The sequence below is a fragment of the Cucurbita pepo genome, chromosome LG02 (genome assembly GCF_002806865.2).
Source record: "Cucurbita pepo subsp. pepo cultivar mu-cu-16 chromosome LG02, ASM280686v2, whole genome shotgun sequence".
Lineage (NCBI taxonomy): Eukaryota > Viridiplantae > Streptophyta > Magnoliopsida > Cucurbitales > Cucurbitaceae > Cucurbita > Cucurbita pepo.
Window position 1 is genome coordinate 4,576,500 of NC_036639.1, and position 24,436 is coordinate 4,600,935.

At 35.6% G+C, this 24,436-nt stretch overlaps 3 protein-coding genes and 1 long non-coding RNA gene across 4 annotated transcripts; 3 read left to right on the forward strand and 1 right to left on the reverse strand.

The window, feature by feature from the left end:
* The first annotated feature begins 828 nt into the window (after positions 1–828).
* Positions 829–4,669, forward strand: LOC111787793 (lysine-specific histone demethylase 1 homolog 2-like). The gene is made up of 2 exons (XM_023667846.1): positions 829–2,936; positions 3,027–4,669. Exons 1-2 carry the CDS (start codon positions 1,406–1,408, stop codon positions 4,175–4,177), a joined length of 2,682 nt encoding a protein of 893 aa, XP_023523614.1. The 5' UTR covers positions 829–1,405; the 3' UTR covers positions 4,178–4,669.
* A 256-nt stretch (positions 4,670–4,925) lies between these two features.
* Positions 4,926–5,968, reverse strand: LOC111789355 (protein ULTRAPETALA 2-like). The gene is made up of 3 exons (XM_023670105.1): positions 5,631–5,968; positions 5,227–5,551; positions 4,926–5,161 (listed from the first exon to the last, which is right to left on the reverse strand). The coding sequence occupies exons 1-3, from the start codon at positions 5,827–5,829 to the stop codon at positions 4,987–4,989; spliced, it is 699 nt and encodes a 232-aa protein (XP_023525873.1). The 5' UTR covers positions 5,830–5,968; the 3' UTR covers positions 4,926–4,986.
* Positions 5,969–9,099: 3,131 nt separating this feature from the next.
* LOC111789021 (probable ADP-ribosylation factor GTPase-activating protein AGD5) lies at positions 9,100–14,887 on the forward strand. The gene is made up of 11 exons (XM_023669633.1): positions 9,100–9,368; positions 10,747–10,805; positions 10,934–11,024; positions 11,483–11,537; positions 11,620–11,710; positions 11,837–12,071; positions 12,810–13,026; positions 13,100–13,278; positions 13,565–13,807; positions 13,901–13,959; positions 14,453–14,887. Exons 1-11 carry the CDS (start codon positions 9,318–9,320, stop codon positions 14,631–14,633), a joined length of 1,461 nt encoding a protein of 486 aa, XP_023525401.1. The 5' UTR covers positions 9,100–9,317; the 3' UTR covers positions 14,634–14,887.
* A 1,280-nt stretch (positions 14,888–16,167) lies between these two features.
* On the forward strand, positions 16,168–18,519 carry LOC111789097. The gene is made up of 5 exons (XR_002814261.1): positions 16,168–16,424; positions 16,807–16,975; positions 17,927–18,032; positions 18,115–18,187; positions 18,317–18,519. It is a non-coding gene; the product is annotated as an uncharacterized LOC111789097 (long non-coding RNA).
* Positions 18,520–24,436: the final 5,917 nt, after the last annotated feature.

Below are 24,436 nucleotides of genomic sequence, written 5' to 3' on the forward strand. Positions count from 1 at the left end.
ATCATCTCATTGGCTTCTTCGGATCGACTTAGTTTCCCCTATTTACCGATAAAGCCTAAAAAAGAAGATCATTCAAGACAAACTCTTCTTCTTCAATACCTATAAAGATCTGTCTCAAATGGACAGTCGTTAGAACCAGCAAGGATCATAATGATACAGATTTACCTACCAAACAAAAGGCTGTTTTGGGAAGACCATCTAATTTTTAAAAAATAATTAATTAAAACCCTAGTTATTCTGCTAGGCCAAGTATTTCCGTGGGGAACCCATAGTAGTAAATACTTTTACTACGGAAAAAAAAAATGTTGTGATAAAAAACGCTCAATTTCTCGTGAAACGATATTTTTTAATAAAGTATAAAAGTAAAATTACGTGAATAATACCATATATCATTATGGAGATATAAAGCGATTTGTTGTCGTTACTTATTAGATTCACGACCTCTTAATTCGGCAGAAGGAATCCAACAAAAACGACAAAAAAAAAACGGTAGAGCTCTATTAGGCAACTGTGTTACGTGATACGTGGTTAAGCCTGACCGACAAAAAAAAAACTGTGTTAGATTCTAAACTAATCTTTTTATGTGAACGAACACAAAATTTTAATTTTAAATTTTATATATGTTTAATATTAATATGGATTTTTTAAATTTAATCCAAACATTAATTAAAATTAAAGAGACTAAAAAAATATTTAATGCCTAAGATAGTTGAAGTGGTTATATGTAATTATAATTTAATTAAGAAATAAATAAAACCTAATTTAGAAGAAAAAAAAAGATATAAATAAATAAATAAATGGTCAAATTTAAAAATGCGAATATTGGAACCGTCTGCTACAGTGATTTCTGTTTCTCAATTTTGCTGCAATCAAAATAATTCGTTTCTCGTAAAAACCCTAATTTCTCCTTTCTTCTCCGTTAATTCTTGACCTTAAACCCATGCAGCTGACTTGCCCAACTTGTATTCGTCGATTTCATTTCAGAATTGGCCTTGAGATTGCCGAATTTCCACTATCCCGTTTACTCAACTATATCAAGATACGTTTTCTCGCTTCTATTATTTTCTAATTTCATCGTTTACTTCAGGGGCTAGGAATTTCGTTCATCTATCTTAAAGCTTCTAGTTGATTACGGGCAGTATTTTGAGAAAAATTCTACCGGCGGAAGTGAATTTTGTGTTTAATTTTGTTGTTGTGTTGAATGTTGAAATACTCGAGCGGAGGCGGTAGTTTTATTTTTGAGATTCTGAGGCCTCTCATGAACTTTCTGGGTGTTTATATACTGATTGGTTAAAATTTGGCCAAGTATGTAAGTAGTGAGCGAGATGGGTTTTCATTTCTATATGGGATTGTGAAGGTTAAATGTTTAGGCAGACTGGTTTGTTTTAGGAACGTGTTGTAGAAAATGATGGATAAGGAGTCTGGTTTAGTTTTGAAGCGTTCCTCGCGAAAGAAAGCTACTGCGCGAAATTATGATGAAGATTTAATGGATGAGGTTATAGAGAAGCATTTAGGGGGCGTTTCGAAGAAGAAGAGTAAAACGGCTAAGGATCTAGAGAAAGAGACTGAAATTGAGGCTATGATAGCACTATCTGTTGGATTTCCGATTGATGCTTTGCTTGAGGAGGAAATTAGAGCTAGGGTGGTGAAGAATTTGGGTGGGAGAGAGCAGAATGATTACATTGTTGTTAGAAATCATATCCTTGCGAGGTGGCGTGGTAATGTGCGAATGTGGCTTTCCAAAGGACAGATTAAAGAAACTGTGAGCCATGAGTATGAACATTTGATTAGTGCAGCATATGATTTTCTTTTGTATAATGGATATATAAACTTTGGGGTGTCGCCAACTTTTACGACTCAAGTGTCCGAGGAAGGATCTGAAGGATCTGTGATTATTATTGGTGCAGGGCTCGCCGGGTTAGCTGCAGCTCGGCAGCTCTTATCATTTGGTTTTAAGGTTATTGTTTTAGAAGGTAGGAATCGTCCTGGTGGGAGAGTTTTTACTCAAAAGATGGGGCAGGAGGGCAAATTTGCTGCCGTTGATCTTGGTGGTAGTGTCATTACTGGTATCCATGCTAATCCTCTTGGAGTTCTAGCTAGACAACTTTCCATTCCGCTTCATAAGGTTAGAGATAATTGTCCATTGTATAAACCTGATGGGACACTGATTGGGAAAGATATTGATGCTAAGGTTGAGTTTATTTTTAATAAATTACTAGACAAAGTGACTGAACTGAGAAAGATTATGGGAGGATTGGCTAATAACATTTCTCTTGGAACGGTTCTTGAAAAGCTTAGGCAATTGTATGCTGTGGCTAGGAGTGAGGACGAACGACTACTTCTTGATTGGCATGTAGCGAACTTGGAATATGCAAATGCAGGATGTGTTTCGAATTTGTCTGCGGCGCATTGGGATCAAGATGATCCGTATGAGATGGGTGGAGACCATTGCTTCCTAGCTGGAGGTAATTGGAGATTGATAAAAGCATTATGTGAAGGAGTTCCCATATTTTATGGGCAGATTGTTGATACTATTAGATATGGAAGTGAAGGAGTAGAGGTAATAGCTGGAGGTCAAGTGTTTCAAGCTGATATGGTTCTGTGTACAGTTCCACTTGGGGTTCTGAAGCGAAAGCATATTAGATTTGAACCAGAGTTGCCTAAAAGGAAGCTGGCAGCAATTGATCGACTGGGTTTTGGATTATTGAATAAAGTTGCTATGGTGTTTCCTCATGTTTTCTGGGGGGAAGACTTAGATACATTTGGATGTCTTAGAGAGCATTGCCATCAGCGGGGGGAGTTCTTTTTGTTTTATGGGTACCATACTGTTTCTGGAGGTGCTGTTCTTATAGCTCTAGTTGCTGGAGAAGCTGCTGAAGCGTTTGAACGCACAGATCCAACGACATTGCTTCACCAGGTTCTCAGAGTTCTTAGAGGTACGATCTCACTCACTCTGGTTTTGGTCCTGAATTAGCGTATGTATGTTTAGTAGACTTCTCGTTTAACTTTGTTATCTCAACGTACAGGTATATTCAGCCCCAAGGGGATTGACGTGCCTAATCCAATACAGTCGATATGCACAAGATGGGGCAGTGATCCATTTTCTTATGGCTCGTACTCTCATGTTCGAGTTGGGTCGACCGGCAACGATTACGATATTCTTGCAGAGAGTGTGTGGAACAGGTTGTTCTTCGCCGGTGAGGCCACGACTAAACAATATCCAGCCACGATGCATGGTGCCTTCTTGAGTGGCCTAAGAGAAGCTTCAAGTATTTTCCAAGCAACCAGGGGACGATCAAACAATTCAAAGAAGTACATGCCGAGGAATCTTAGACTTGATATTCTGGCGGATCTTTTCAGGCAACCTGACATGGAATTTGGAAATCTGTCCTTTGTTTTCGATTCGTTGGTAGATGATGAAAAATCAATGGGGGTTATGAGAATCACATTCAGGGGCAAGGGAGAAAGTTCTTATGAGGAAGAATTGGCTGACGATTGTGAAGATCCCTCACTCCAACCGCTGTTGCTTTATACAATTGTGTCCGGCAAACAGGCACATGAGCTGCTACTCACGATTGGAGAGGATGAAAGTAGACTGCCATATTTAGTGAAAGATTTTGGCTTGAAGCTGATGGGACCTAGTGCCTTGTTTAGTATTGGTCACTCGTTGATTGCTAGCGTGGCTGGTGCTCGAAGAGGCCGGGGCAGGAATCGGTTGGTTGCTGGACAACCGCAACTGCAACCCCAACCCCAACCCCAACCCCAACCCCAACCACTACTACAGCCCCAACCCCAACCCCAAACACAGCTGCAACCCCAACCCCAACTGCGGCCCCAGCTTCAGCCCCAACTGCAACCGCTACTTCAACCCCAGGCTCTACTGCAGCTGCAACAGCAACCGTATCCCCCGCCCCAGCTGCAGCTGCAACAGCCACCGCAGCCCCCGCCCCAGCTGCAGCTGCAACAGCAACCCCAGCACCTGCCCCAACTGCAGGTGCAACAGCAACTGCAGCCCCCGCCCCAACTGCAGGTGCAACCGCAACTGCAGCCCCTGCCCCAACTGCAACTGCAACTGCAACAGCAAACCCAGCTTCAGCCTCCGCCTCCACCTCAGCCCCAACTCAACTGCAACTGCAACCCCAGCCCCAACCACATCTACAACCACAACCAAACCTAATAGATAATCTTCTGCTGCTGTGGATTTAAGAACCAACCCTCTTTAGGAAATGGAAGTACATGGAACATGTGGGTGCCACAAATGTTTATGCCGGTCAAATCCCAGATGACACATTGAATTACATAGCCCGAAGAGATGATGACTTCATTATTTCAGGATTTGGAAAAGTTCCATTTTTTTTTTAACATTGCAAGGAGTTAGTAGCCGAATCTGAAGCAAACTGACTTGGTGGGTAGTAAAGTGTAATTAACAACATCATCAGCTGATCATGTGAAAACCTTTTGAGTAGATCAATCACTGTAAGAAATCAATCAATTTGGTGTCAAGTAGGAAACAGGAGTTGCAATTCTTCCATGGATTCTTTTTGTAGTTCAATACAACTCTATGTTAATTCATGGACTCCAACCAAAAAAACAACTGTACTCTTAGGCATCTATACTTTTACTACACATTTTGTATCTGTAATATACACTCCATTTTTTTCCTGGAAAATCAGAACCTAGAAAATCTTTTATTGGGTTCGTTCGGGATCCCAATTATTACGCTAGAATAGCGAAGGTGACGTTTGGATTTGATTTAAGCTTCTTAGGACTAGAGACGTTTGGTCGCTTAGAACTAGCTAGGAATGAGTCGAGCCATGAACAGTTTTAGTTTTTGTCATTTGGTCTCCTTTCATTTTCAAGTTATTTGAAAGTACAAGAACGAAAATATAGAACGATAGAACAGTCTTGTGGAATTTTCATAGAAACTGCATCAATTCACTTCACAATCCAATCAGAGAATCATAAAGTTTGATATACAGTACAAGCTCAAGGTGCTGTATTCTGCACAAAATCAATGCAGGCACGGCAATGGCAGTCCAAGAAGCGGCACCGAAGACATCCGAAACACACACAGGACGTGCAGCCTCGACACTTGGACGATCGTTGACAGCCCCGACAACTCTTTCGACTCTCCCGCTCCTCGTCGTCATCACATGTTATTCTGAAACACAGCCATTAAGAAATGCAGCAGATTGACAATAAGACTTGTGAGGCAAGGCAACTTACAAGTCATATGGACGATCAGCACATTTCCATCTCTGATCAGCCATGGCATCATGGTAGATCCGGCATTGTTCTCTCGTTCGGAGACGAAACCGCCGCTCCTTACAGCAGTCAGAGCAGCGGATAAACTCGTCACGGTGGAAGTTACGTCGCCGGAGAGCACGAGAAGTCCAATTAGCCTCATTTTCAGAATGCTTATAGTATTTAAGCAAACAAGTTCTCCACAATGGAACCTTAACCCCTTCTACTGATACCCAAATGTTGCTCTTCCATTTCTTAATCCCTTCTCTCTGTGAATGCTTCTCAAACTCCTCTGGTGTCAGCTCCCCTAATAAGAACAATGTCATTTAAATAACTAAATGTTCGACAAAATTTAAAAGTATAGGGACTAAATTTTTAGACAATACCGGCATTGCAGGCGTCGGAGCAGAAACAGAAGATGAGGAACTGGCCGGCGGCGGACACTCTGAGCTTACCAGGGGAATCGCCATATTTCTTGCTGGTGCAGCCGCAATGGACCTCTATGAAATCCGATCCTTCAACGAACCCTCCCATTTTCTTCACTTCTTCTTCTTCAAGCAATCCCCATTTACCTTTTTCTCTCATTTCAACCCTAATTCTTCTTCTTCTTCCTCCTCTTCTTTGCTCTGGTTTAATGTTGCTGTTTCTTTAATGGCGGAGGAAGAATTTAAATGCTGTTCTTTTTGGGTTTTGCAAATCGTTTTCCCCTAAGAAAAACGATTGGTTTTCCCACAACAAAAAACCCTTTCTAAGTATCATATGATTTCATTTCATTTCATTTGGTTATATATATATATATATATATATACATGAGATTTTGTCTTGAAAAATATGTGTATGGAGTTACCGTACGTGTTTAAATCAAATTTACTCGTGTATAAGAATCGAGGGATCAAATCACATTCATATGTTCATTTAATTCACCCGTCAAGTCTTGAATGGAAGAATCTCCGTTCAAATGGAGAGAGATTTATATTATATTATAAAAAAAATTTAAAATTGAAAATTTTAAATATTATGTTATATTTTTTTCTTATAAAATATTTTTGAATTTATTAAGATATTTTATATTTTCTTATAGAAAAAAAAAATCGTCGTAAGAATCTGATCCCTATAGATTCTCAACGGAGAATTCACCGGATTTTCATGGAAATATGAAAGAAATAGGAGGTAAGGATAGGAATAGAAGAGGTTTCTCGATCCTCGTATATATCTCTAATGAGTCTTTAACTCATAAGTTGCAATACCGTTGACATAAAAAATTTGCGGGGTTATATAAATATATATGTTCTTTAAGAAAAGGGATTCTAAAAAAAATAATTACACAAATCATTTAAGGAACGAAAATTTTAAAAAATAAATTTAAAAAATAAATGATATGAATGATTCTCCCCATGTTGTGGAGCTTATTAACAAGTAACCATGAAAAAACTCGAATTAGGGTTTAAGTATTTCAGATCCAACTAATCAAAATCAACAAAATAATTATATGGCAATTTATAGAAGACAAACTAGCAAATTAATTTTTTTATCAATATTTTACCATATATGTTAAAATACGTAAAGTCGTTACGATTATAATATGGTCAAGTTAATAGAATAATCGTAATTTCGTTATGCTAACTATTTATATTTATGACGGTTTGGATTGTTGGATGATGAAAGTCCTACATCGGCTAATTTAGGAAATGATCACGAGTTTACAAGTGAGGAATACTAACTCTATTGGTATGAGACCTTTTGAGGAAGCTCAAACCAAAGCCATGAGAGCTCATGCTCAAACTGGACAATATCATACCATTGTGGAGAGTCGTGTTCGTCTAACATGGTATCAGAGTCATGCCCTAAACTTAGTCGTGACAATAGATTGGTAAATCCTCAAATATCGAACAAAGAACTCAAAAACTCCAAAAGATCTTAGTCGTGACAATAGATGGGTAAATCCTCAAATATCGAACAAAGAACTCCAAAAGGACATTAAATTACTAACCGTTAAATATATATATATATATATATATATTTTTTCTTTTAAATTAAAGGACATTAATGAAATATTTTAACGATCTAGAATATTTTTAAAAAAAATGTTCAACTATTTTCAAATTTTTTATATATATATATATTTTTTTCTTGCTAAATAAAAAGTATATAATATAATCATATTTAGGGACAATATTTGAGGTAAGATCTATGGCTATGCCACGTAGACGTCACGTTGTATCCCACTTTGTCACCTAGTGGAACTTACGTCATCACTCTTATTCTTTTTTCTTGGTGGAATTAATTTTTTAAAATAAGTTTAATTTTCATGAGTATTTTTTTTGATAGGTGACACTAATAAATGATATTTAAAAAAAAAAAATCAGAAATATTTTTGAAGTTTTTAAAAATATTTAAAAATATTAATGAAATAGAAACTTTTGTAATTATTTTTAAAGTTTAAATGTATTTTTTTCGAATGAACTAATTTAATATATAATAAATATATATTAACTATCGCGTTAATTTTAGTTGAGTTAATTAAAGTTAACTTTATTTATTGACCAGTTAGAATTCGAATTCAAATTTCAAATATTAATTAAGAATCCAATTTAATTTCAAAATTTAAGATGCTAGAAAGACCTCGAAATTAAATTCAAATCTTAAAAATTTACGAATTAAATAGAAAAAAATATATTTTACCTATATAATAATAAAATTGAAAATTGAAATATAAAATTTTGTATAAATCCTAAATATTAATATAGATTGATTATTCAAAATCTAGTATGAATAATCATTACCTAAATGCTTCAACTAAAAGAATCCTGAGATTAAAGCAAACTCCAAATAATTATTTCACATATTCATTAAAAAAAAAAAAATTAATTGAATCCATTTTTTAAAATGATAATTAATATTTTATCTATCAAATTATCTTCGAATGGATTATGTCGGAGATTCAAATAAGTTTACCATTGATGTCATGTGAAAGTCAAGTGAGATTTCTATTATTTAGATTTTAGCAACTACATTTAGCGCGTTTTGCACATTGCGTTAAAAAATGAGTGCAAGGATGAAGAATGTCAACCATGATCCCACGATCCCTAAAATAGTTGATTATCAAATTAACTTGAATATTATTTTTTCTCAGAGGGATTCTTTATTACTAGGTAAATGATTAAGTTTCTTTGCAATTCTATATTAGTTTAGATTGCCGGCTCAGAATCATTGTTACTTGTGAAGTGATTTGAATCTCAAACAAGTGTTCTTGTTTTGAAAGATTTAATCAACAAGAACCCGTGTGACAAGCACTGCATCAGCATGCAATCTTGTTCTTTTCACAGTTCTCCCATCAAACAAATTTATCGTTACTATTACAAGAGGTCACATAAGATAGCGAGATTTCTTAACCATTAAACTAATAAATTTTAGTTGAAGTATATTAATCATATAATTTTTTTAATTTAGGTCAAATTAAAGTAATGATTTGAAAATTTTAATTAAAAAAAAAATAAATCTCCCACATATGCATGTATCTGTTGTTTTAAATTTGTTAAAAGTCAATATATGACATAAACATTGCATGCTAATCTTAGTTTAAATGAGTAAACAATGCTTAATGAAGTTACTAATTTTTTAAACCAATTTATGAAAATTCTTATTAAAAAAAAATAAAAAAAAATATATATATTTAAAAATAAGTAAATAAAGAGAAATAAATTTCTAAAAAATTTGAAAATTTTGAAAAATAAATGATAAATAAATAAATAAATAAATAAATAAATAAAAAAGGTCAAGAAGAAGCGGTTTTGGGGGTAGCCATTTATTTTCCCTCCTCCGTCTTTCCTTTTGGGTCTCAAAATAATAATCAGAAGACGAGACGAAGGGCTAGAGAGAGAAACGAAACGCAACAAAGAAAGGGGCATTTTCTAGAGAGAGAACGAGAAAGAGAAAGAGAGGAGAGAGAAAACCGTGTTGAAAGACCGTTCTGACCTCCGTGTCCGGCTGCTGCTTCTTCTTCTTCCTCCTCCTCCTCCTCCTCCTCCTCCTCCTCTTCCTCCTCTCTCTTCCGCCCTCTCCCCGTTCCCACCATGAATGAGAAGGCCAACGTCACCAAGGAGCTTAACGCCCGCCACAGAAAGGTACCTTCTCTCTTTTCCTTTTTCCATCTTCTCATGTCTTCTTCGGATCATGAATCTTTTCACTATTGAATTTCAAGTTGAATTTTCTCGTTTCACTGATGCTCGCTCTTCGTTTGGTTGGCTGGTTGTTAATCAGTTGAACCGAGATGTGNTTAGGGATAGATTTGGATTCTTTTGTATGTGATCGAACGAAATGGTTATGGATTTGAGTTGCGGTTCGTTTGATCTCCGTGTTTGGATCAATTGCATTTTATCCGACGTTTAGATTACCTATTCGTTGTTTTGGTTTTGTCTTCTTGCTGTCTTTTTGGTGATTTGATTGAATTTTCTCTGGTGGATTTCAGTACGTTGTCTCTCGATGCATCTGATTCAGGTTATTACAGCGACTGCTTATGAGTTTGAGTATCGTCATTTTGTGATTTTGATTCATCGTGTCCATATCAAATTTGCTCGAACGTTCTTGTCCCGATTATAATTCGAGAGTTGTAGTTGCAGACAAGAACCTTTTTTTAATCAGCAAAATGTTACTTTCGTACCGTAGAAATAATAATTGATTTAGTGAGGGGTCCGTGTGGAAGGAAGGAATTGAACTCGCCATTTGAATATGTCTTAGAAATGACGAAAATCTTTTAATTAAATTAATGTCCTTGGAATGAAGGGTTTGGATTTTACCGAATCCCAGTTGTTTGGGAATTTAGTGGTACAAGATATCAGATACTGACGTATTTTATAAAATTCATTCACAATCGTTTTATAAAACTTACTTCGAGTCTCATTGCATCATACCTTCACTTCATAACCATGGCATGGAACAAAATATGGAAAGTTTTATTGTCATCAGTTCTTTGTTCTCGAATAATTTCATGACGGTATAATGTGTAAAAGACTGAGAAGTACCCTTCCCTTTTTTCTATGACCTGTAGCAACAAGTTGATAGTCTATATGCCTGAGTTAGGAGACGAGTACGTCCCTTTACCTCCAAAGAATTGTTTTTTTCTTGGAAAAGAGAGTTATTCTATCCTGAGCTGCTTGCATTCGTATCTTCTTAGTTCTTATCAGCATATGCTTAGCTTTTCTGGAAATACGGATGAGGATTTTTTTTTCTTGTGGTTCCTCAACTGCCAATATTTTCTCTGTTTCATAGTTGCTAATCGGATACAGAGTCAAAGACATTTTAACATCAGCATTTTTAGCTGTACTTGTGCTTGGTAATTATGTAGATTAGTAGTACATGGGAAGAAAGATTTTTCAAGTTATAGACTTCAAAATTTTCTGTCCAACACACACATTTTTTGTTATGGTTGCTCCTTTACTTACACTGATTAACAATCTGGTTCTTTGGTAAAATTCTTACCTTTTATACTCTTATTATGTGCAGATATTAGAAGGGCTTCTTAAGTTGCCAGAAAATAGGGAGTGTGCTGATTGCAAAGCTAAGTATGTTTTCTCGATTCTTTATCATTCTCACTGTTGTTTTGCTGAAACAAGTCTTAGTTTACACAATAAATAGCCCAATGCTATTTATTGGTTGAATAAATGCTTGACAGTTGATTTCTGTTTTTCAGGGGACCACGATGGGCTAGTGTTAATTTAGGCATTTTTATATGTATGCAATGTTCTGGTATCCACAGAAGCCTTGGTGTTCACATATCGAAGGTAGTGTTTTGCTTTGTGTATGGCTGAGGAAAAATGACTCTTGGCTCCCTTGTAAATACTGGCGATATTTGATTTTCATATGGGATGTATTATTGAGTATAGCGAAGATATGTTTGTTTATAGCTTCTTAATAATTTATTCTTCTTGACCATAAGTGCTTGTCTTTTGGGTCGAGATTTTTAATGATTATATTTTAGAAGTACCTCTTGGCTATTCATCTTTTATCTTGATTGGCACTTATTCTTTATGTGTCTCTAGGTCCCTGGTAATTGATTCAATTGTTGGTTTTTATCCTTTGAATAACTTCACCTTGAGTAACTCTATTTGGCTAGCCATCAATATATGTTTAAAAAATTTTCAGCTTCTAGTGATCTATCTTTCAACTTCTGGGCATTATTCCTTTTACATCTCTTGCATGCTGACAATAGTGAGTATGGTTTGATGGCTCTTGTTTGCAGGTACGGTCTGCTACCTTGGATACTTGGCTTCCAGAGCAGGTTACATTTATACAATGTATGCTCTTCGACCTATAGTTTATTTGTTCTTTTTTCAGCCAATATTGATTTCTTTCCTTACCGAGATTGTGTTTGTGTAGCAATGGGGAATGAGAAGGCAAACAGTTATTGGGAGGCGGAGCTACCACCAAATTATGACAGAGTTGGGATTGAGAATTTTATTCGTGCAAAGTAAGTTTGGATTTAAAAGCTAGATTAACCTATTAACATTTTCTTACAATACAACTATAGCTGCATTTGTAATGCCTATCAGTATCTTGACGTCCAAAAGTACTCTGCGTTATGCAAATTTTACAGGTATGAAGATAAGAGATGGGTTTCTAAGGATGGCAAACCAAGATCACCTTCTCAAGTACAGGAGGAAAGGCCTTCTTTGCATGGGCAGAGGCCTGCGGAAAGAAGTGGATCAGGGTATTCAGGCCATTCTGAAAATTTGTTCGAGGAAAGGAAGAGACTTCAAACACATAGTGTGAAAGAGAGTATACCTGCCGCGAGAGTTAGTCTTCCTGTTCCTCCCAGAGGACCTGAACAAGTATGCTGGCTTTTCTTCCCTGTTTATTAACTTCCCTACTTAACAGTTGGATGTTTCTGTTATGAATTTTTTAACGAATTTCATCATGCAAAAATTACTTTTGATTTAGGACATGTTGGGGAAGAGGAAAGATAAATGTGGAAACTGTGAAATGTAAATTAGTTTGTACCTAGAAGTTCATTTCATAATATTACTTCTGTACTACTAAATAACTAATAAATGTTTATGTGCTTATTTTAACAGTTATACATTCAAAATTAGAGAGAATATGTATGCTATTGTTTGCTAGGCCATCAATAATGTATTTAATAATGCACATATAAAAATGACGTTCATCATGGATTCTCCTTCACAAATGAGTCATTTTGGTTTTGGTCTGAGGACCAAACTGGGGGCATGTTTATATCCCGTCTGAGTAGAAACAGAAGCACACCAAAGTCCCGTCAGGGTAAGTTATGGTGGCATTGCCTGAGCTCTATTGAGGGTTTAGTGATCAATGATCTATTCAAGATTTATGTCTCAACGATAATGCTTTTATTTTTCCATTGCAACTTTTTACGTGCTTTATTATTATTTCTGGTTTTTCTCCTCTTTGTGGTGTTTTTATATCTTTTAAGCTTTAGCGAAAATGAAAAGTTTCGTTTCTTGCTTTTAGAAAGAAAAAAGGAAAAAAACAACTAAGGCTTCAGCAAAATGTGGCAAGAACTTCTAATGCATTTGTTTTCTATATTTGTACAGGTTGCTCCAGCCCCCAAACCATGCCAAGAGCCGAAACCAGAACCAGTTGTACAGCAAGCTGAAGCAACGAAACAGACTACAAATGATGCCCCAGCTGTCTCTCCTCCAAAAGTTGATTATGCTACTGATCTTTTTAACATGCTATCCTTTGATGGCCCCTCTGATGATGGCTCAGCTGCAGTTTCTACAGATGATAGTTCATGGGCTGGTTTCCAGTGTATGTTTTAACTTCTCCTTGCCCAAGCATTTTTATATATTTCTGATTTTTTGGTGTGTGCTCAATTTTACAGCTGCTGAAGAAGCATCATCAGCAGAGAAACCTGCGCCAACAAAACCAGCTGAAGCCATTCCCCAGTCCACTTCTGGAATTGAGGATCTTTTCAAAGATTCAACCTTAGTTTCACCTTCTTTAGTTCCAGATAAACCTGTGAAAGATGTTAAAAATGATATAATGAGTCTTTTTGAAAAGGTAAATATTGCCTTATCACTTTTAAGACTTGATATTATACTCTTCAGTAAAGTTTCTACTTTTCTCGCTACTTTTCCATTTTAACCTATGAGATTGAAGTAGGTATTTTTACATCATGTTATTTTCAGTTGAAAGAGCAACTTTTCTTCTTTTATTTTAGTTTTAACTGAACTAAGCTATTTAGTTGTACAAAATTTAAATATGTTAAAAAACTACTTGATTAAAGAGGAGTGTTTTGGGCTTCTACTGACAGTTGTATTTGATATTTTGATTTGAATACGTGCAGTCCAATATGGTCTCTCCATTTGCTATGCATCAACAGCAACTTGCCATGCTAGCTCAGCAACAATCACTTCTCATGGCTGCTGCAGCTAAATCAGCTGCTGGGGACGCAAAATTTAGCAACGCTCAACCCGCTGTCCCCAATGGTACCAATGTTCCGCCTCAAAGTTGGCCAAATGTCACCTACCCGATCCCTGGATTGATGATGCAAATGGGTCCACAGGGTGGGCTGCAAACTACAGTGCAGGTAGCAGCAAGTGTTCTTATAATGTTTATTAGAAGCCAACTTAATTGATTCTCATCCACATAGTTTCTAATTGTTTTATATTTTGTGAGTTAGTCAATGAACAGGGGGCTGGCAAATCCAGTTGGGAGTTCTGTTTCATATCCTACATCTAGGTATGCAATTATGTATCTTTGTATTCCAACGGATTTTCAAGTTCTGAAAGACTTTCAAAAGCTCCTATCCAAAAAATACTTCCAAAAGCTTTTTCAACTTGAGTTCAAGGTTGTTATTTTTCATCGAAATTTTTTTGCTTCTTTCCATTTTTAGAGATTTGTTCTATCAAGCGTAATGATGATGAATCCTGGAAACAACCAAAATCTGAAACTTAAGTGAGTGAATGAGACTGTCTGTTTCTTACAGCGGAAGAAATGCTGATGTCCGAAACATAATTGGTCCCTTATGTAAGATAAAAGATGGAAAAGGAAAAAGATAAACCCCTTCAATTCTCCAGTATAATTATCATTATTAACAACAATTCGTTCGGTAAAATATGTCGTGGGATTTGTAAATAATAAAGATTTTGAACATTGATTGGGTGAATACAATCAAATAGATTCATCAGTTCTTAAATATGATCAGCTAAAGTTCTCATATTCTTTCTTACAGCCTTTATAGCTTCGGTCAAGTTTCTTCAGTGCCGGTGAATGGCGTGAGCACCACCACCACCAACACCACAGGGAAAAACAAACCTCAATCGACCGCATCGGTGTCATCAGCGACTCCTTCACAGTCAGGAAAAGAGTATGATTTCTCCTCTTTAACCCAAGGTATGTTTTCAAAGCATTAAACTAGTGGTGCTGGAATGAGGATATATTGCTGCTGGGTATTTTTTGGTGGTATACCAAGAAAATTAAGGCGCAGTAAGATAGCAGTGTCCAATTTTTCCACCTGTACTGGGGATTGTAAACTATTACTTGTAGAGGCAGTCTCAGTTTTCGTAATTTTATTGTTCCTTTTCGAGTGATTTCTTTAATTGTATGATGAGTAGCTTTGTCTTCACAAATAAAGGAGAGTAGATTTATATGATTTATTACCTACCTATTACCATTTTTTAGTTTGTTGCTTTATGGTGCTTCATTTTAATTTTCAGTTTTGCTTATGATGAGTTCTTGGAAGTTTTGTTGGATAATTAGTAACTGCATTTGATTAGAAATGAACATTAGTTATATACTTGTATTTGGTCGGAAAGGGTTTGTTCTTTAGAACTTCATACGTCGATAGGGCGTTTTTTTTTTCATTTAAAAAAATGAATACAAATTTAGGGTAGTTGCAAAAGTAGTGTATATTGGACTTCGGTTAAGCTAATTATATCCCATGTCTATGTGTTACTAAATGAATCGTGTTTAATGGTTGCAATTTAATGTAAATCATGTATCGTGTATGTAACTTATATTTGGAAGTGGTACATGTGGAAGTAGAATGTGTTACGTGACGTAACGAGTGCTGACACCTAACTTGTGTTTCATATACATGAGTAATACATGAATTATTATAGACTGACACCTAACTTGTGTTTCATATACATGAGTAATACATGAATTATTATAGACTGAAGTAATACATAAATTATTGTTGTCCGTAGTATGATATTAAAAAACAAAAAAGTTTTGTATCACCTCAAATTTTACTACCAAACCTGTCTATTAAAAAAAATATATATATATACAATTTTTTAAAATCGGACGTTTTAGGCAAAAATGTAATTTTCTCCCGAAAAATAATGTTAAACAAAAATAAACAAAGTAATTAATAATTGAATATAAATAATTGCAAGCCTTAATTTCCAGTTTTTGCTCTTTAACCTTGCTCGTTAATTGCATCATCAGATTGTAATTTTGCCTCTTCCAAGCTTCATTAGAAATTAGTATTAGGGGTGTAATCCAACCGAACAACTCGGACCAACCCAACCTGAATTATAGGAGTTGGGTTGGGTTTAGAAGTTAACTCAACTTTCTTCTCTCGAACCCTTCTTCTCATTTTCTAAATAACTCAACCTTCTTAGTTGAAACTCTAAACTAACTCCGTTTGCTGGAATTGTCATTTCAAATATTTATTTTAAAAAAAAATTATTTTAACAATATTTAAAGTATTTAGCAGTAGAATATTTAGTGATATTTAGTGGACGGTTTGTTGGACAAAATCTCCTTAGAAAAAGAAAAAAAGNAAAAAAAAAAAAAAAAAAAAACAATACTTCATGATTTGTTTAAATAAACAAAATATTATAAAAATAAAATCGGAAAAATCCCTAAAACTACGGAAGATGAATTAAATTATGTAGCCGTTCGTATCGTCGACGGTTTTCCACGGTCAGAGCCAAATGGTCTCCGGAGCCGTTACCCCCGGCTTATTCGGACGCCAGCTGTCTCGCCCCCGCGGGATCATATATATCCCTCCCGCACTCACACTCTCTTCTGCAGGACACATTCTCACACTAGAATCAGAGCGCTCCATCAACGGCCTCTTCCCTTCCGAACGTTCGTTGCCGAATTCAAACGCTAGATAATTACCAAGCAATCTGAGCAAGAGAGAGCAGAATCGAAAGGAGTTTCTCGCCTGATCCCGGTGATGAAAAATAGAGGTAATGTAATTACATTTCGGTAATTTGGTCGTGACTACTCTGTTCCGGGTTGAAATTTTAAAGGCACAGCCGTCTATTCCGATTTAGGGGTTTATTGGAGAATTTCAGAGATTATTCTGATTTAGGGGTTCACTCGAGCAACTTCAGAGGTTAATCGAAGGATCGTTCGTTCTTTCTCTTTTTTGCCTGTTATCGACACCTTTTGTATTTTTCGTGGTTTCGATTATGGAGGATTAGGGCGTTTTTAGTAGGTTCATTGTTCGTTCCCATGGTAACGTGATTATTGTCTAGGATTCTTCGTTTCATTCCCCATCATCTTCTATCTCTTCTCTGTGTGAGGAGCCAGGGAACAAACCTGATATTCAAATTTATGTGTTGGCAGAAGAGAAGAGAACGGCGAACTCTTATGTCATTGAGATTGGTTCCGATATAACAGAGTGGGGAAGAACAAAGCAGTTGCTCTTGATGAAGTGATTGCTTGGGCAAAAGAAAAACAGCTGGTCCTGTCAATTCAGGCCGCTGGGAGATTTTCGCATCTGCTAGGAATACTGGTATGATTCCAAGCCCAAGGCTGTAGGAAGTAATTATTGTTTATAAGTTTATTTTTAGTTTCATTATTTGTTGGCGGTGAAGTTCTTTATTGATTTTCGGTTTTACAACTCTTAAAAAAAAGATGTACTGAAAGTAAATGATGAATCAAAAAGCCTAATATCATGAAGGTCGTTTTTCTTAAGGAAGAATATAGTATCTTATCGGCACAGTTACCATTCTGTCGAGCCAGTTTAGACAATACAGTGTCTTATAGAACTTAGCCAGAATTGAAGGAAAAAACAGTTGACTTGTATTGTAAAATTTAGTGCCATGCACAATTGTTGTCTGCTTATTGATCTTTGGTTTACATTTGTTTGCTTATGGATTATGTCAGCATCTGACTGCAAGTTCTGGAAAGTTTGATTTTGAGATGTTATAGTTTTCAGTATTTGCTCGTCTTTCAATGTTAGTGTTTCCATATATCTTACAATAGTATTCCATTTTCTGAACTTGCACAGATTTGCATTTAGATTCATCTAAAAGATCAAGGAAGATGTACATAATATTTGGGAGTTTGTATGCGGATTTATAGCTTCTTTTCCAGCTGCGGATGATTTGATGCACTTTTGAAATTTTTTTATTTATTGATAATTTGCATGTGATTTCAACACAAATGAAGGTTTTACTACAATTTCTGGACTAATTAATCGTAAGGCCCTCATAGTTGAGTTGAGTGTTTGTTTGAAAGCTAGCTAACACAGTTGAGATTGAGGTTGAGGTTATCTTGTTGTCCTATGCATTTGTGCACACACTTACATTATGTAAAAGATACATTTAAGATTTTCAAACGAATCATATTTTATGATTGATGAAATTCGTTAGGTTGAATCATTTTGCTTTTCAACCACTTCAGTTTTTGAGAATGAGCTTTTGGATTCTGAATTTTCTCTTACGAACGAACATTCCTCTAGGTCATGATGATGAACGATATGAGATATATACTAGTGTCTGGATCAATTTTTGAGACTGATTTGAGTTTAGGGCAAAATGATGGCTATCAATTTGTTGAAATCGAAGGTACTTTCTTTGTTCAACTTAATGATTTGTCTGCATTGAAGATCAATGCATAATTATTGTTTTCATTAATAATATCATGCAGGACGGTCAGGTTCATGTAAAGTTTGTTGTAAACAATCAGGGATGCATGAAATATAACCACACAACCCACTAAGGTAAGCCATTGCTTTTACAAAACTTTTATCATTCTATTTATCGGTCAAACTTCAACAAAAATAGGTGATGTTCACTTTTGATGGTTTCAAATTATCCGTTGATTAATAACCATGTTATGAAAATTTCAGATGGAAATGGAGGACATAGATGTAAATAATAAAGTTGAGGTCAAGGAATCCAACTCTAATTGCTACATTCAACACTCCATCACGTAAGAAATTTTCTATTTGATATCATAAACTACCTTATGTGTTGCCTAGATCTCACGAGAATTACGTTATTGGCAATGTTATGGTCCTAATAATGTAAGATTTCTATATTTAATCTTTATTATATCTTTGTTTTTTCTTTTTGATGATTCTTGTGTTCTACTGATATCATGTTTTTGGTTCAAGAGTAAACGATTAGAATGTTAAAGTTGAAAGGGTTCATGAGTAAGAAATTAAATTACGTTTTTCTATTTTATGAGTGTTTTAGGTAGTTAGTAAAACCGAGTAAAAAGCCAGACTTCTGCAATTATAATAAACCCCATGAATCTATCTCAATGTTCCAATTCAAGAGAGACAACGTAAAACTCAATGATCAAAAAATCCCATTTAAAATCAATCAAACAACTAAGAGCACATCACTGGTCATTACATACTCCACATTCGGCATAAGAGAAACCATGCCACAACGTATAGGCGAATTACCCACAAAAGTTGTAGAAAACGAACAGACCCAAGTAACAAAACAAACAAGAACAAAGGGAAAAAAAAAAAAAAAAACAAAATTCAGAAGAATCGTTCATGAATAAGAGGCAATGAGTGGTGAGGTGATGAAAGAGAGAAATAGGAGAAAGTGGTAGAAAAGTAGAACATGTCTTGTACGGAAAAGAACAAAAGGAACATCTAAGATATGACCTTAAAGGAACAACCTTGATTATGTCAAGGTGTGTTGAACATAAAGATGATAAGCTCTACGTGATATAAGGAAACACAAGGATGACCAAGGAAGACTTGTCAACGCCTTAAGGATTATGGACGGCCCAGGGATGTTACAAGGATTAAGGAAGGCCTTGTTATACCGAGAAAAAAAGAACTTAAGACCCCACAAGGATGACCAAGGAAAACTTGTCAATCTCAACAAAGGATGTTGAGAAGACAGTAAAAAAGAACAAATGCGGGAAGAAAAAAATGTCTTGAGGTAAAAGTTAAGAACTAAAGGCTACAATGCCTGATTATAAAAATTATGGAAGACCAAGAGTAGTTACAATGATTAATGAATAAAAGGAACATCCAAGATATGACCTTGAATGAATACCTTGGTTATGTCAAGGTTTGTTGAACATAAAGACGAGATGCTCTACGATATAAGGAAACAGAAGGATGAAGAAGGAAGACCCATCAATCTCAACAAAGGATGTTGAGAAGACAGTAAAAAAGAATAAATGCCACAACTAGGAAATGCTCCAAGACATAACCAAAGAACTTTAGGCCACAAGGGCTACTTATAAGGATTATGCAAGGCCAAGGATAGATACAAAGATGAAGGAAGACCTTGTAATACTGAGAAAAGAAGAACTTAAAGCCAAAAGAATCTGCCTTGTACAAGAAGGAACAAAAGGAACATCTAAGATACGACCTTGAAGGAACAACGTTGATTATGTTAAGACTTGTTAAATATAAAAACGATAAGCTCTACAACTAAAGGCCACAAGGGCTGATTTATTAGATCATGGGCGACCAATGATAATTACAAGAATTAATGAAGGTCTTGTTATACTGAGAAAAGAAGGAACTTAAGACCCAAAGAACCCGCCTTGTACAAGAAGAAACAAAAGGAGCATCTAAAATAACACTTCACAATCGCAACAAATGATATTGAGAAGACATTCAAAAGAACAAAGGTCAGAACAAGTACATGACTTGAGACATAAGTTAAGAACTAAAGGCCACAAGGGTTATTATAAGGATTATGGACAACCAACGAATCTTACAAGGGTTAAGGAAGACTTTGTTATACTGAGAAAAGAAGAACTTAAGTCTCAAATAACCCGCCTTGTACAAGAAGGAACAAAAGGAACATCTAAAATACGACCTTGAAAGAACAACGTTGATTATGTTAAGGCTTGTTAAATATAAAGACGATAAGCTCTACAATATAAGGAAACACAAGGATGACCAACGATGACTTGACAATCTCAACAAAGGATGTTGAGAAGACAGTTAAAACGAACAAGTACATGCCTTAAGGCATAAGTTAAGAACTAAAGGTTACAAGGTCTGATTTTATTGATCATGGACGACCAATGATAGTTATAAGGATTAATGAAAGTCTTGTTATACCGAGAAAAGAAGACTTAAATTAAGGACTAAAAGTCATAAGGGCTGATTATAAGGATTATGGATGGCCAAGGGTAGTTACGACCTTGAAGGAACATCTTTAGCTACAACCTTGAAGGAACAACGTTGATTATATTAAGACTTGTTGAGTATAATGACAATAAGCTCTACTATATAAGAAAACACAAGGATGACCAAAGATGGCTTGACAATCTCAACAAAAGATGTTGGGAAGACAGTCAAAAGGAACAAATGTTGGAACAAGTACATGCATCAAGGCTTAAATTAAGGATTAAAAGCCATAAGGGCGGATTATAAGGATTATGGACGGTCAAGGGTAGTTACAATGATTAAAGAATGTTTTGTAATACTAAGAAAAGAAGAGCTTAAGACCCAAAAAAGCCGCCTTATACAAGGAGTAAAAGGAACATCTAAGCTATGACCTCCAAAAAAAACAACATTGATTATGCTAAGGCCTGTTGAACATAAAGACGATATAATCTACGATATAAGGGAAACAGAAGGAGGACTAATGAAGACTTGACAATTTCAACAAGAACTTGGGAAGACAATCAAAAGAAACAATTGTCGGAACAAGTACATGCCTTAAGGCCTAAATTAAGGACTAAAGGAAGGCATTGTAATACCAAGAAAAGAAGAACTTAAGACCCAAAGGACCCCCCTATACAAGAAGGACCAAAATGAACATCTAAAATACGACCTTAATGGAACAATGTTAATTATGTCAAGGTTTGTCGAACATAAAGATGATAAGCTTTACGAAAGAAGGAAACATAAGGATGACCAGTAAAGATTTGTCAATCTCAACAAAGGATGTTAGGAAGATAGTCCAAAGGAACAAATTTCAGAACAAGAACATGCCTTAAGGCGTAAGTTAAGAACTAAATGTTACAAGGGCTAATTATAAGGATTATGGAAGACCGATGTAGTTACAAGGATTAAGGAAAACCTTAAGGAATAAAAGGAACATCTAAGATAAGACTTACAATCTCAACAAATGATGTTGAGAAGAGACAGGTAACAGAAATAAATGTTGTTACAAGTACATGACTTAAGGCATAAGTTAAGAAATAAAGGCCACACTAGCTAATTATAACGATTATGGACGACCAAGGGTAGTTATAAGGATTAAGGAAGACCTTATTATACCGAGAAAAGAAGAACTTAAGACGCAAAGAACTCTCCTTGTACCAAAAGGAACATCTAAGATAAGACTTGACAATCTCAACCAAGGATGTTGAGAAAACAGTTAAAAGGAACAAATGTCAGAAACAACATAACTTAAGGAATAATCAAATAACTTAAGGCCACAAGAGCTTATTATAAGGATTATGCAAGGCCAAGGGTAGATACAAGGATTAAGGAAGACTTTGTAATATCAAGAAAGAAGAATTTATGACCCAAAGAACCAGCCTTTTACAAGAAAGAATAAAAGGAACAACATTGATTATGTTAAGGCTTGTTTATGTACATAAAGACAATAAGTTCTACGATATAAGGAAACACAAGGATGACCAAGGAAAACTTGACAAACTCAACAAAGGATGTTAAGAAGACATTCAAGAGGAACAAATGTTGGAACTAGAAAATGTCTCATGGGATAAATTTAGAATTAAAGGTCACAAGGGCTGATTATAAGGATTATGGACGGCCAAGGGTAGTTACAAGGATTAAGGAATACCTTGTAATTTCGAGAAAATAAGAGCTTAGGACCTAAAGAACCCGCCTTGTACAAGAAGGAACATCTAAGCTACGACCTCGAAGAAACACGTTGATTATGTTAAGGCTTCTTGAACATAAAAACGATATGCTTTACGATATTGGAAAACACAAAGATGACCAAGGAAGACTTCACAATCTCAACAAAGGATGTTAGGAAGGCAGTCAAATGGAATAAATGGCGGAACAAGTACATACCACCTTATGGCCTTAATTTAAGGACTAAAGGCCACAATGACTGGTTATAAGGATTATGGACACGCAAGAGATGTTACAGGGATTAAGAAAGGCCTTGTAATACCGATAAAAGAAATTAAGACTCAAAGAACCCATCTTGTACAAGACGGAACAAAAGGAACATCTTAGCTATGACCTTAAAGGAACAACGTTGATTATGTTAAGGGTTGTTTAACATAAAGATGATAAGCTCTATGATATAGGGAAACACAAGGATGACCAAGGAAGACTTGACATTCTCAACAAAGGATGTTAAGAAGATAGTTGAAAGGAACAAATGTCGAAACAAGTACCTGTCTTAAAACATCAGTTAAGAACTAAAGCCTACTAGGGCTAATTATAAGGAGGATTATGAAGGGACCATGGTAGTTACAAAGATTAAGGAAAGTCTTGTAATACCGAGAAAAGAAGAATTAAAACCCAAAGAGCCTTGTACCAGAAGGAGCAAAAGGAACATCTAAGATAAGACTTGACAAACTCAACAAAGGAACAAATATTGGAACATGTACATGACGTAGGGCATAACCAAAGAAATTAAGGCCACAAGAGCTTGTTTTAAGGATTATGCAAGGCCAAGGGCAGATACAAGGATTTAAAAAGACCTTCTAATGCCGAGAAAAGAAGAACTTAATACCCAAGAACCCGCCTTGTACAAGAAGGAATAAAAGGAACATCTAAGGTACGACGTTGAAGGAACAACGTTGATTATGTTAAGGTTTGTTAAACATAAAGACGATAAGCTCTATGTTATAAGGAAACATAAAGGAAACATAAGGATGACCAAGGAAGACTGGACAATCTTAACAAAGGATTTTAAGTAGACATTCAAAAGGAACAAATGTCGGAAATAGAAAATGTCTCGAGGGATACGTTAAGAATTAAAGGCCACAAGGGCAGATAATAAGGATTATGGACGACCAAGGGTAGTTATAAGGATTAACGAAGACCTTGTAAACCGATAAAAGAACTTAAGCCCCAAAGAACCCGCCTTGTACCAAATGGAAGAAAAGGAACATCTTAGCTACGACCTTGAAGGAACAACGTTGATTATGTTAAGACTTCTTGAATATAAAGACGATAAGCTCTATGATATAAGAAAACACAAGGATGACTAAGGATGGCTTGACAATCTCAACAAAAGATATTGGGAAGACAGTCAAAAGGAACAACGGTTGAAACAAGTACATGCCTCAAGGCTTAAATTAAGGACTAAAAGCTATAAGGGCTGATTATAAAGATTATGGACAGCCAAGGGTAGTTACAAGGATTAAGGAATGTTTTGTAGTACTAAGAAAAGAAGAGCTTATGACCCAAAGAAGCCGTCTTATACAAGGAGTAAAAGGAACATCTAAGCTACGACCTCGAAAAAACAACATTGATTATGCTAAGGCTTGTTGAAAAAAAAAGACGATATGCTCTACGATATAGGGAAACATAATGAGGACTAAGGAAGACTTGACAATTTCAAGAAAGGATGTTGGGAAGACAATCAAAAGAAACAATTGTCGGAACAAGTACATGCCTTAAGGCCTAAATTAAGGACTAAAGGCCACAAGGGTTGATGATAAGGATTATGGACGGCCAATAGATGTTACCAGGATCAAGGAAGACATTGTAATACCAAGAAAAGAAGAACTTAAGACCCAAAGAACCCTCTATACAAGAAGGAACAAAATGAAAATCTAAAATACGACCTTGATGGAACAATGTTAATTATGTCAAGGTTTTTCGAACATAAAGATGATAAACTCTACGATAGAAGTATACAAAAGGATGACCAATAAAGATTTTTCAATCTCGACAAAGGATGTTATGAAAGATAGTCCAAAGGAACAAATTTCGGAACAAGTACATGCCTTAAGTCGTAAGTTAAGAACTAAGTGTTACAAGGGCTAATTATAAGAATTATGGAAGACCGATGTAGTTACAAGGATTAAGGAAAACCTT

Coding starts and splice junctions, on each gene's coding strand:
- LOC111789021 (XM_023669633.1), top strand. CDS start 9,318: ATGAATGAGAAGGCCAACGTCACCAAGGAGCTTAACGCCCGCCACAGA. Junction 11,711..11,836: donor GAGAATTTTATTCGTGCAAA/GTAAGTTTGGAT, acceptor CAAATTTTACAG/GTATGAAGATAAGAGATGGG. Junction 12,072..12,809: donor CTCCCAGAGGACCTGAACAA/GTATGCTGGCTT, acceptor ATATTTGTACAG/GTTGCTCCAGCCCCCAAACC.
- LOC111787793 (XM_023667846.1), top strand. CDS start 1,406: ATGATGGATAAGGAGTCTGGTTTAGTTTTGAAGCGTTCCTCGCGAAAG. Junction 2,937..3,026: donor GGTTCTCAGAGTTCTTAGAG/GTACGATCTCAC, acceptor CTCAACGTACAG/GTATATTCAGCCCCAAGGGG.
- LOC111789355 (XM_023670105.1), bottom strand. CDS start 5,829: ATGAGAGAAAAAGGTAAATGGGGATTGCTTGAAGAAGAAGAAGTGAAG. Junction 5,552..5,630: donor CTCCGACGCCTGCAATGCCG/GTATTGTCTAAA, acceptor TGTTCTTATTAG/GGGAGCTGACACCAGAGGAG. Junction 5,162..5,226: donor GCTGATCGTCCATATGACTT/GTAAGTTGCCTT, acceptor GCTGTGTTTCAG/AATAACATGTGATGACGACG.